This window comes from Onychomys torridus, chromosome 7 (assembly GCF_903995425.1).
Source record: "Onychomys torridus chromosome 7, mOncTor1.1, whole genome shotgun sequence".
NCBI classification, from domain to species: domain Eukaryota; kingdom Metazoa; phylum Chordata; class Mammalia; order Rodentia; family Cricetidae; genus Onychomys; species Onychomys torridus.
The window spans coordinates 101,153,536-101,165,783 of record NC_050449.1 but is presented as its reverse complement, the minus strand read 5'-3'; the positions used below and the strand labels follow the sequence as shown (position 1 = coordinate 101,165,783).

The 12,248-nt window shown below is 52.8% G+C and overlaps 1 protein-coding gene across 4 annotated transcripts in view; it reads left to right on the top strand.

Annotated features, from left to right (window-relative positions):
• Positions 1–107: 107 nt before the first annotated feature.
• Rnf123 (ring finger protein 123) overlaps positions 108–12,248 on the top strand; it is a 28,361-nt gene continuing 16,220 nt past the window's right edge. Inside the window, exons 1-21 of one of the 4 annotated variants that reach the window (XM_036192068.1) lie at positions 108–212; positions 1,760–1,938; positions 2,195–2,279; positions 6,109–6,188; positions 6,319–6,413; positions 6,739–6,793; positions 6,890–6,975; positions 7,254–7,340; positions 7,576–7,643; positions 7,785–7,910; positions 8,267–8,381; positions 8,461–8,565; positions 8,941–9,066; positions 9,182–9,274; positions 9,346–9,419; positions 10,047–10,164; positions 10,346–10,445; positions 10,618–10,679; positions 10,819–10,890; positions 11,103–11,223; positions 11,791–11,892. In XM_036192068.1, coding sequence (XP_036047961.1) covers positions 1,857–1,938; positions 2,195–2,279; positions 6,109–6,188; positions 6,319–6,413; positions 6,739–6,793; positions 6,890–6,975; positions 7,254–7,340; positions 7,576–7,643; positions 7,785–7,910; positions 8,267–8,381; positions 8,461–8,565; positions 8,941–9,066; positions 9,182–9,274; positions 9,346–9,419; positions 10,047–10,164; positions 10,346–10,445; positions 10,618–10,679; positions 10,819–10,890; positions 11,103–11,223; positions 11,791–11,892 — 1,852 coding nt within the window. In that variant the 5' untranslated portion in view covers positions 108–212; positions 1,760–1,856. Of the gene's footprint in view, positions 213–1,233; positions 1,939–2,194; positions 2,280–6,108; positions 6,189–6,318; positions 6,414–6,738; positions 6,794–6,889; positions 6,976–7,253; positions 7,341–7,575; positions 7,644–7,784; positions 7,911–8,266; positions 8,382–8,460; positions 8,566–8,940; positions 9,067–9,181; positions 9,275–9,345; positions 9,420–10,046; positions 10,165–10,345; positions 10,446–10,617; positions 10,680–10,818; positions 10,891–11,102; positions 11,224–11,790; positions 11,893–12,248 lie in introns of those variants that run through there. The other 3 variants (XM_036192070.1, XM_036192069.1, XM_036192071.1) reach the window with 3 other exon arrangements.

Genomic DNA, 12,248 nt, shown 5'->3' with positions numbered 1-12,248 from the left:
CAGTTGGACCAGCAGGTGAAATAGAGATGAATACTTCTGTGGGAGTCGGGGGAGGGTTTTCTGCCAGCTAGGGCCTGTTGAGGTCTGTGCGTATGCGCGTGCGCGGCTGGAGGAGCGGCGGGCGAGCGGGCACGCGGTTTGGCCCTGGACGGGTGCCGTAGCCGAAAAGCTGGGCGGATGTTGTGAGCCGGTCGCGGAGGCTGAGGCTGGGGGTGAGTGAGAGGCCGCCTGGCTGTGAGCCGGGTGGGTCCGGTGGCTCCCCTCGAGGCCCCGGGCCGTTCCAGTGCGACAGCGCTTGCCACTGGGGGTGCCGCGGCCTGCGGTATAGGACTCCCGGCGGGAGCTGGCCTGACAGGTCCTCCGGAGCTTGGGGCCAGGCGGGGGCGACCTGGGGGAGCAGGCGCTGCCCTTGGCGTCCTTGGCCACTCAGACCTAGTCGGTTCGGTTCCGAGTCAGGATCTCTTGGGAGTGCTGGGCAATAATGGAGTGGCAAGGGAGCCCCGGGGCAGGCGCAGGTTCCGCCTCTAAATCCTCTACACCTGACACCCAGAATGGGCGTCGGGAAGGCTGGCTTCAGTTCTTAATAACTGCGTCCAATAAGTCCTGCAACTGTTCCGATATAAGGGGGACCGGTTGTGGATGTCCATCGTGGGTCTCCGTAGGGAGGCACAGCAGCGGAATCACCTCCCCGAGCCTGGCGTGGTGCAGGCACGCAAGGGTTTGTGGCGGGAGCTGAGGGCCTCCGTGGGGTGCGGGAAGACTGGGCTGCAGAAAGGAAACACTGGCCCAGGCAGTGACTACCGGCCACGCTCTGGACAGGCGCTAACACAACTTTCTGGGTCGGTGGTGATGGCACACCTGTGCCTTGTAACCAGTACAGTCACGCGTGAACGGAAATGTTCAGTTTTTAACTTTGTAAACTTAAGCACTCCTGTCTCCTGACTACAGTGTTGTGCAGCACACCTCTACAGTGAGGCAGGCACCAGGGACTTAGTGTAGTTTCTGAAGCAGCTGCAGCTACTCAGGGATAAGACAGTGGCTGGAAGACCAATGGAGTGATCTTGGCTAGAGTGGTGATTGCATAGAGTAGAAGCTGTGTGTGTGTGTGTGTGTGTGTGTGTGTGTGTGTGTGTGTGTGTGTGTGTGAGAGAGAGAGAGAGAGAGAGAAACAGAGAGAGAGAGAGAGAGAGAGAGAGAGAGAAACAGAGAGAGAGAGAGAGAGAGAGAGAGAGAGAGAGAAACAGAGAGAGAGAAACAGAGAGAGAGAGAGAGAAACGAGAAAGTTAGTGAGACTGTAGATAAGAAAAGAGGAAACCCGGGCTAAATAAGACATCTCTTACCTCCTCTTACCTCTTACTTTCTTGGGGAGTAAGAGGGACTTGTGGCTGCAGGTGGCCAGACTGGTCTATACTTGAGGGAATATGATATAGGGTCTTGTTTTCTGAATATGAACCGGACTCCATGACTAAGGTGGATATAGGAGTTTTTACTCTAGGCCACCTCACTTTGGACATGTTTATCTGATTTCCCCAGAACCAAGGCATTTAGTTATGGTTCAACAGATATACTTTGCACCTGGTCTCTGCTAGGTCCTACATGGGGCACTGACATAGTGTGGGACACCGTATTCCTGGGATCAGGCTAGATCCCATCTAACATTCCTGGGAGCCCTTGCTTACTTACCCCTGCCCTAGGTTAGAATATGTGTGAATGTGTATGGTTCAGTCTCACCTGCTCCCAAGCCTTCCTACCATTGCAGGACTTAGGTCTGTGTGGGCCTTTGACTAGCCTGGAGTAGACACGCTCTGCATCTGGCTCAGCCTCCAGGACCACTGGCTGCCCATGAGTGACGAAAGATGGCATCCAAGGGGGCTGGCATGTCTTTTTCCAGAAAGAGCTATAGGCTGACCTCAGATACTGAGAAGTCCAGGGTCACAGGTAAGGGCTGGCAGGGCAGGGAGGATTGCTCTTTGTATTGGGGGAAGGAGAAGGAAGGGACAAATGGGCCAAGTCCGGTGAAACTACCCCTTGTTCCTGTGGCAGGTTCTTTACCAGCATCCTGGAGCTGTACACCCTGTGTGGTTGCTCTTCTGACCCTTGTGGCTGGCCAGAGATGAGCTGTGTGTGGGAACAGTAGGGACCAAGAACTGTTCTGACCACCTGCCTCTTTTCTCTCTTCTGCTCTGTGACCCAGGCATTGTGCAGGAGAAACTACTGAATGACTACCTGGACCGCATCTTTTCCTCTCCTGACCATGGGCCCCCTGCAGCCACCAGCAGGTATGGTTGAGTGTGTGCAGCCCTGCTCCTCCCAGTTGGGCCTGATCAGAGGCTGCAAACTGCAGTTACGGGGAAGGGCAGCCTGGCTTGGGTTCTGTTCTCACTCTGTTCCCTTCTGAAACCTGTGCCTCCAGTCTGAACTCTGCTCCTCTCTCCAGACAGAGCTAGCTCCTTCTTCCTGAGGATCCAGGAAAGGGTTTATGTGCACCTGACCTCCCTCATGCTCAGCATCTGGCCTGATGTGTATTCCTCTGTACCTCTACTCTGCCCTGGCCACTTGTGGCCTCTGCCTGAACTTAACATAATAGAAACCTCAGTTGGATACATTTATTTATTTATTTATTTGCTTACTTACTTATTTATTTATTTTTGGTTTTCTTTTTTTCTTTATTAAGAAATTTTCTACTCACTCCACATACCATCCACATATTCCCCCTCCTCCCTCCTCCCACTCCCCAGCCCTCTTTCCCAAGCCACCCCACATCCCCACATCCCCCAAATCAAGGTCTCCCATGGGGAGTCAGCAGAGCCCGGCATACTGAGCCTAGGCAGGTCCAAGCCCCTTCCCACTGCACCAAGGCTGTGCAAGGTGTCACACCACAGGCACCGGATTACAGAAGCCTGCCCATGCACCAGGGACAGATCCCGATCCCCCTGCCTGGGTGGGATACATTTATTTTTAATCTCCATAAAAGTTACAAGTAGCAGAAACTTCAAAACAAATAGAAGCAACGCCCCTGTTCTGTTGTTAGTTAGATGTGACCATTTCTGGTTTCTTTATCTCACAGTGTGCAGAGTTCAGATTCTACAGAGTATCAGACTTTAAAAACCCTCAGAGGCCTTATGGGAAAATGTGGTGGCTCATGAATGTAACCCCAGCACTTGGGACCCCTGAAAGGCAGGAGGAGCCAAGTTAAAGACTGATCTACAAAAGGAGAAGAAACACTGTTGTCTTATTATTGTGTAACTGAAATAGTAAACTACATGCTCTTTAAATTATCAAGATGACAAGTTGCTTTTGTTTTTGCTTTTGAGACTGGGTCTCCCTGTGTAAGACAGGTGGGCCTGGAACTCTCAGTTTAGACCAAGCACCCTGGAGCTTGGAAGAGGCAGGGTTCCAGCCTCTACCACATAAGTAGTATAGTGCCACTAGGCTCTGCCCTTTTTTCTTTTTCTTTTTCTTTCTTTTTTTTTTTTTTTTTTTTTTTTTTTGAGACAGGGTTTCTTTGTGACCAGGCTGGCCTCGAACTCACAGAGATCCACCTGCCTCTGCCTCCCAAGTGCTGGGATTAAACGTGTGTGCCACCACTGCCCAGCAAGCCCAGGTTTTTAAAATAGCAGGTTATAGTGTGTGTGTGTGTGTGTGTGTGTGTGTGTGTGTGTGTGTGTCTGTGTATAAAACCTATGAAACAATCACTAGCATCAAACTAATAAACATATTTATTCATTTCTAAATGTTTATGGAAACTAGAATTCCTTTTTTTTTAAGAAGTGATTTTGTCGAGCAGTGGTCCCTCATACCTTTAATCTCAGCTCTCTAGAAGGTAGACTCTATGAATTTGAGGCTAACCTGGTCTACAAAGTGAGTTCCAGGACAGCTAGGACTGTTACACAGAGAAACCCTGTCTGGAAAAAGAATTGTTTTTGATTTTGTTATATATAGCCCGGGCTGTCCCCAAATTGGTAAACTTCCTGCCTTAGCTTCCCAGGCAATGGAAGTACCATGCCTATTTTGCAATGTCTTTTAAGATTATTGCCACCTTAATTTATTTATGGGGCCATATAAGCTTTTCCTGCCGTGAAGCATGGATGTCCCTACCTGTGTGTTCCTGGACCATGTGGCTGTTCTGTTTTTCACATTCTCTACTCTTTGAGAAGCCCAGAAGACAGCCTATTATTGTTCTGTTTAAGTAGCAGGGTGGTCAGCAAGTCTGCTTCTGGAGGGCCTACCTTCTTCACTCCTGCTCTAATCCTGGCTTCTTCCCAGGGCCATCTGATTCCTACCCCATGTGACCACTAGCAGATGCTACTGCTAGTACTGTGATCACCAGGAGACAGGGCTGTCAGTCACTCCATTGTAGAGATGTAGGACTCTAGACTACAACCTGGGAAATTCCAGAGAGGGCAGGCAGGGTTTGCCTAATGGGCAATACCTCAGTGGAGGCTATGTCAGAGCAGCAGCCCAGAGCTATGTATTGTGTGCTGTTGGCATAGAGCATACACCTCCTGAATCATGGGCCTGCAAGAATGGCTTTTGAGGACTATTGGACTATTCAGACATTAAGATGCCTTCAGCCTTCCTTGTTACTGGCTAGGTAACTGCATTGATGGCTTCTGATTATGGCTTCTGATCTTGGCTTAGGGCTCAGCAAAGGTGAGAAGGGGCTTTGCATATATCCACCTCCTGCAGTTTGGGTTCAGTCCTGTCTTGCAGCAGGAAGCATGTGGTCTGTGTACCTGGGTCATAGTTACCTGGTGGGAGTTGGCACTTTGGCTCATCTCGGACCCTTCCAGAGCCTACTGTTGGTAGACAGATGAGTCTGAGATTAGAGGAGGAGGAACAGGTGCTGCCAGTCTGTGAACTGGATCAAGGGTGTCGGCCCTCTGCCCTGCCAAGTCCTGCTGGTTGTTAATACACTGCCTGCTATTCTTAGGAGCTGAGCTCAGGTCAGGTCTTTCCACATGCATATACCAGGATCTTGCTGTATGGCCCAGTCTGGCCTCAAACTTGCAATTTTCCTGCCTCAGCCTCTTGAGTGCTGGGATTAAAGGTATGGACAACTATGCCCAGTCTAATAGGCCCTTTGAACTCGGGGCATGTGTGCTGAGTAATCTTCTGGGCAACTGCCCAGACAAACTTGCCCAGCCCTTTCAGCTGCAGAAGACTGTGGGCCGATGGGGCGCGTATTCTGGTGGCCATCCAAAGACAGGAAGGTAGAGGATAGGGCCAGCCAGCCCCTCAGAGGGCGGGCCCTTTGTGCTGCCGGGGCATGACTGATCAACACTGTCCCCTTGGCTGAGTAGTGGGGCAGCTTGCTGCCAAAAGAACCCTAGGTTTAGGGTTGAGGACTAGATTAGATAATCCTGGTGCTGGCCCACTTGGCAGCTGGGACTCGTCCCAGCCTCATCTTCTGAGCCAGAATCAACACAGATGTGTTTGAGAGAAGGTAGGTTAGGTCAGGAGCTACATGGGAGCACTTGCTTTTTGTAGGAATCTTCACATCTTGACGGCTTGATGGCCAGCTGGTTGTTTTCTTTTTGTTGTTGTTATTGTTTTGCTTGTTTACAGACGAGGGAATTAAGACTTAGAGGGTTGGTGTGGGCGCACGCGCGCATGGTCACGCTGCACTTGGAGCATCAGTCCTGGTCACGGTCCTCTGTGTTTGTTTCGAGGCAGGGTCTCTTCCTGGCCAGGAATGTGCTAAGTAAACTAGTTGGCTCACCAGTGAGACCCAGGGGTCCCCCTGAATTCTCTTCCCCAGTGCTGAGCAGTGCTGAAATTACACACACGTACCCTAACAGCCAACTTTTTTTTCTTACATGGGTTCTTATTCTGGTCCTTTTGGTTGCAAGACAAGTACTTTCCTGACTATGCTATGCCCCCCTGAAGCTGATGATTTTTGATTTTTAAACAGTCCTGAGGTACATGAGCTTATAAGTTCTAGCTTAGTGGCTAACGCCACCTGTTAGCTCCTGTGAGCTTACCAGAGTCTAGAGCTAGGTAAGTCCTTCCTCCAGAGCTTACCCAGCCACCTAGCAGGGCTCAGGGTGATTGTTCTTTGGCTGATCTCAAGGACTTGTGGGCCCCCAGCATCCTCTCACTCTCCAGGAAACCCCTGAACTTCCATAACCTGCCAGAGCATGTGGACCAGCTGCTACAGGTGGACAGTGAAGATGAGGAGAGCCAGGGTACGAGGCATTCTCTGGAGTGGGGTTGAGAGTGTGGTACCCAGTCCTGGAGTTCTCTGGTGAACTCACACCTCCCTTGTGTCTGTCAGACCCTTTGCCCTCCCTGACCTCATACATCTCCCCTTCTCAGGACAAGTTGAAGGGCGACTTGGTCCATCTACTGTAGTCCTAGACCACACAGGAGGCTTTGAGGGGCTTCTCCTTGTGGATGATGACCTCCTGGGGGTGAGTGAACGTGTGTAGTGGGCCCTGTCCTGTTCATCCTGACGGAGCTAGACGTACACCCATCTTGATACCCCCACCCCAAAACGCTGTCCTTAGCCTTCCTGACGTAGTCCCGAAATCTTAATACAGTCTCTACTTCAACCCCCTTCAGCAAAGCCCTGGGTCCCATTATGCTTCTGCCCCAGAAGCTCTTGTCGTGGATACAGCCTCTCCTGCCTCAGCCAGACACAGTGCAGTGCTGGCCATGACGGACTTGTACTACCAATGCTAACTCAGCTGGGGACAAAATGTGTGCCTGGAGAGAAATACTACTTTCTTTATCCAGGTGATTGGACACAGCAACTTTGGTACGATCCGTTCTACCACATGTGTGTACAAAGGTGAGCTCACACTCTGCTGAGGCTCAGAGAGTTGGGAGGAAATGGGGCGAGAGGTAGCCTTCATTCACTTTCTGGGCCTCCCTCTGCTCTTCCTAGGGAAGTGGGTCTACGAGGTGCTCATCTCCTCCCAGGGACTCATGCAGATCGGCTGGTGTACCATCAACTGCCGCTTCAATCAGGAGGTACATACAAGGAGAGGACTCTCCCAGAGAGGTCATGTGGTACAGACACCCTCAGAGCAGCCCCCAGACCCGCTCAGGAGCCTGATCTGGGTTGCCCACTGAAGATGGAATGTGCTTCATTCTACTCGAGGGCACCTGGTGTAGAACCCTTCACTTCTGGCTCCTTTGCAAACACATCACACTCTTTCTAAAGCCAGGAGGGTGCTAGGTTAGTAACTGGTGGGTTCTGCCGTGTCCTTGCCCATCTTCCCCAGACCTCACAAGCAGTTCCTTCCTAGGAAGGGGTTGGAGATACACACAACTCCTATGCCTATGATGGGAACCGGGTACGCAAATGGAACGTGACCACAACCAATTATGGCAAGGTGAGGGCTAGGCTTCCGTGGATCACCAACCTCATAACCAACCACCCTGTAGCTTGTGGTCTGGAGCCACAGGCTAGCCACGAAGGACTCTAGGTCCCAGGGAAGGGTCAGGGGTTTGGAGACTCCTGTCTCCTTGTGACCAGTCTTCCCCGGGTGGTGCTAGAAGTACAAACTGGAATGCAGTCAGGCAGGCTGCTATGCTTCTTCATGTCTGTAAAGCTTCCTTTCCTGGCAGGCGTGGGCAGCGGGGGACATCGTGAGCTGCCTGATTGATCTGGATGATGGTACTCTATCCTTTTGCCTGTGAGTCTCCTATCTATCTATGACTGGCCAGACTGCCCATTTCCTGCTCCCTCTAAGGGAGCCAGGCCAAGTTCAGTAGACCAAGGGTGGGCAGCCATACCTATCCCAACACTGGCTATGGATCTCCCTTTTCTTCCCCAGGAATGGTGTGTCACTGGGCACTGCCTTTGAGAACCTTTCCAGGGGCCTAGGAATGGCCTACTTCCCAGCCATCAGCCTGTCGTTCAAGGAGTCTGTGGCATTCAATTTCGGCAGCCGTCCTTTGCGATATCATTTTGGGAAGATGGCTGTGGGTGGCTTAGCATCTAAAATGAGGGTCTCCCTACCCCAGGAGCACTGTGGGCTGGTGGCAGGCCTCGCTGCTGCATGTACACAAGATGCATCTTAGTTAGGTTGGTCCAAGGACAAAAGTCCTTTCAAGGTGGGTGCCATTCATTGTCTTCATTGAGCAGGTGAAGAACAGGAAGGAGTTGTACCCCCTCAGAGACTGAGTGGGAGAATTGTGATGTAGACTGGGCCCCTGCTGTGTAGCTTGGACCTCAGTTAGGCTCTCAGTGGAAGGGAGGGAGGGAGGGGTGTGTCTAAGCCTCAGGGTAGGCGTTGCTGGCTTAACTCTGTGGCACCTACCCAGTTGCGGGCTTCCGGCCCCTGCAGGACCCTCCATTTGCTGACCTGGTGCGGGCACAGAGATTGCTGGGTTGCTTCCAAGCAGTGCTGAGTGTGGAGCTGGACCCTGTGGTGAGCCAGAGTCTGGGCTGGGTGAACAGGGCTCTTACCCCAGCCCACTCCCCTCACAGTTTTCTCCCCGACCCAACAGGAAGGGCGATTGGTGGAGAAGGAGAGCTCTGAGTGGCAGCTGCAGGGGCAACCCACTGTCCTCCTTACACTGGCTCACATCTTCCATCACTTTGCACCACTCCTGGTGAGGACTGGCAGGGAAGGGAAGAGGGGGCATGCAGATGTGTCCATGGTAGATACATGTGTCTGCTAGGGGCTCACGTGAGATCCATAGCATTACTGCCAGGCTTCTATATAGCCACGGGCCTCAGACCTGAGGACAGCATCCTGGGGAGGAAGGGTCTTGATGTCACAGGGCTGCGGAAATGGCATGACAAAGCCCTAGAGAGATTGTGGGCCAGCAGCTCCTCTTGTTCCTCAGTCAGACTCTGGAAAGGGCTCATCTCTGTGGTAAAATACGGCTCAAGATGTGGTGTCTGAGGCCTGCTTCTTCAGCATGAGAAGGTCTCCTGAGTAGAGCAGGAGGCCACCACTTGACTATGCCTGTCCTTTGGTACAGCGCAAGGTATACCTAGTGGAGGCTGTGCTCATGAGCTTCCTGCTGGGCATCACAGAGAAGGGCACACCTGAGCAGGCACAGTCTGTGGTACACCAGATCTTGGACCTCTTGTGGCTCTTCATGGAGGTAAGACTTCTGACTCCAGGCTCAGGCAAGGCTGTTGGACTTCATCAGGGCGAGGGAGGTATGGTGGGGTCTTGGAAAAGGCCCCTGTCATGGCTGCCCTAGCATCTCTTCCCAGGACTATGAGGTACAGGATTGCCTCAAGCAGTTGATGATGTCTCTGCTACGTCTCTACCGGTTCTCACCCATTGTCCCAGACCTGGGTCTACAGGTGGGAGCATCTGTCCCTGCCCTGAAACCCCTGAACCTTGCTTGCCTATTCTGAGCACCCCTTCTCCACAGATCCACTACCTGCGCCTCACTATTTCTATCCTGAGACACGAGAAGTCCCGCAAGTTTCTGCTTAGCAACGTCCTGTATCCTCTTGGTGCTAGGCAGACCTGCTATGGAGTGCCTGCCTTCTAAGGTCAGCAGAGGGCAATGCTCCTCAGGCCAGGAGTCTCCAGGAAGGCCCAGGAGGACCACAGCTGAGTCCTAACAGAACAGAGAAGGCAAACTGCCGTGGCCTGGCCAACTGAACAAGGCTGCCCTTCACTGCCGCTGTGTGGAGGTGGGGGAGGCCCCACAGCCTGCTCTCTTCAGCCTCATCTCTATCCTTTTGTCTGTGTGCACAGACAAGGTCTTCTCTGAAGACCTGCTTCCCCAGTGTTGTGAGCACAAGCCGCCTTAGTCTGGTGCCTTTCAGCCTCCAGTAAGCAGAGACAATGGGACATAGGAACCAAAACTGGGGCCTGAGATGGACCAGCAGACCCATCCCATCCCTCTGTTCCTTTGACAAGTTTTTAATCATACCTTCGCTGATTGGATAACCCTGATCTTTCGTGAGGTTCACAACCTAGGAGACAGTCACATGGTGAAATTGGCATCTTCGATGATGGGAGAGTTGTGGCGGGTCCATCGAGGTGTCCTTCCGAGAAAGGGCTCATGCGGGTGTATAGCAGCAGGTTCTTTGGGGAGCCAAGTTCTTCCTTGACAATTACCAGTTTCGACATGCTCCGGTCAGTGGTCTTCTTTTATATTAAGAGTCCCCTGCGTGTGGAGGAGGCTGGCCTGCAGGAACTCATTCCCACCACCTGGTGGCCCCATCGCTCCAGCAGGGAGGTGAGCAGACCTTGGATGGTGAGGGACTGCCCCAGTGTACCTGGGCATCTGGGCCAAGTACCTGAGGCCTCTTTTGCCCTGGTCCTGAGGTCCTTGGGTGAGAGCTCTTCTGTGGGAAGTAGTCCTGGGAAAGTCAGTGCCCAGGACACCTTGCTCTCGTCTCCCCTCTCCCCCTTCCTAGGGCAGAGACGGTAAGGAGGCAAAGGAGGAGACCGCCGAGGAGCGGCAGCGGAGGCGAGCCTATGAGCGTGGCTGCCAAAGACTCAAGAAGCGCATTGAAGGTTAGCTCCAGCTCAGGCCTTGGGTGGGGACGGGATTTGTGCATGTATACTTAGGAGCAGTTGGTGGGGACCAGACCGAGGGTAGGCCTGGGGACCCTGGTGGTGGGCCTGACACAAAGTTCTGCCTGCTCCCTTTCCTGGAGCCTAAGGGCTGTTTCCTGCCCCCCTGCAGTGGTGGAAGGGCTACAGGTCCAGATCCTGAAGGTGCTGTTGGACAATAGAGACAACAATGGCGTAAGTGACTCAGGACCCTGCGTGGACCCCTGGCTAGGAGGGATGCTATGTGGATATCAGGGGCTGGTTCACGTTCCTGTAGTAGAGTAAGGTGAAGAATTGTCAGCTCAGCACAGTCTTATTTTCCCATTCCTTGAAGGGTGAAGCTTCTAGGTACATCTTTCTGACAAAATTCCGAAAGTTTCTGCAGGAGAATGCCAGCGGCCGGGGGGTAGGTATTGGTGTCCTCCAGGGTGGCCACTGTGGGCTCCTGCCTATGTTGCAGAGGCTGCAGTCTGGGCATTTGGCACCTCTCAACTGCCTATTTGACATACTTCTGTTATCACTGCCTTTTCTTCCTGGGTCCTGGGGCACAGCCTTGGATGAGGGATGAGCTGGACTCTGGCCTGGCACCAATACATGTTTTCTGTCATCTGCCCCCAGAACATGCCCATGCTCTGCCCCCCTGAGTACATGGTCTGTTTCTTGCACCGGCTGGTATCTGCCCTGCGCTTCTGTTGGGATGAATACAAAGCTTCCAACCCACATGCTTCCTGCAGTGAGGGTAAGCACCAGACCCCAAGTTGGCAAGGCTGGATTGAACCAGGTCTGCAGTCATTGCTGGTGGTGGTATGGAGAGCTGAGCTGGATGGGAGGAGAACTAGACCTTCTGCCCAGTTGAGTCCACCTCAGGAGCCTGCACTCTGGGACCCTTCAGCCTGGGTTGTCTGGCCGCTTCCACAGGCTCCTGCCCATGACAGCCGTTGTTTCTCAGTCCTGGTGCCTAGATCTCTGGGCAGTCCTTTGTAGGGCTGCCTTGGGTGGGTCGTGGGGCTCCTGTGTTTAGGCAGACAGAGTCCCCTGGTCAGTAGGAGACTTAGGCACTCTGGGTTGGAGGATATCTCATAGAGTTTGTCCTTCTGTTCTCTTGAGTAACCAGCTGCCAAGAATCCTCCCTCCACCCCAAGTTCTACAGTTGTTGGCATTAACCTAAAACAGCAAAGAGTGGGAGAGACACTGGGCTGGCTCTGCAGTCTGTCTGGGCTGGTTGATGACCTAGGTCAGAAGGCTGTGGCTCTGGAGAGTTCTACTGAGCACCGATTGCTGACCCTACATCCCTGACTTCTTGCAGATGCTTATATCCCACCCCAGATCTTCTATAATGGCAAGGTGGATTACTTTGACCTTCAGCGCCTTGGGGGCCTCCTCTCACACCTTCGAAAGACCCTTAAAGGTGAGTGTGGCAGTGAAGAGCCCTGGCTGCCTCCGAGCCAGCAGTGCTGTGGGTGCTGAGCCACCCTATGTCCACTAGAGGGCGCCCAAGTCTTTCTTACCTGCTTCTTTGGGCGCTGTTGACCAACGGTTAGGCTGCATCTGATCTTGGGTTTAGCCATGGTGCCTTCCCTGGGCACCAGAGACAGGCTAGGAATGCACTGATGAAGTAGGGCCAGATGTATTGACGGGATTTAGCAGCCTGGTAAGGGGTGTGTCGGTACTGTCTGAGCTACCCTTCGTTGGTGAGCACAGCAGCTCCCTTTGGTACTGTGAACCCAAGGGCAAGAATGCCAAATACTGACTGAGTGTGACGGC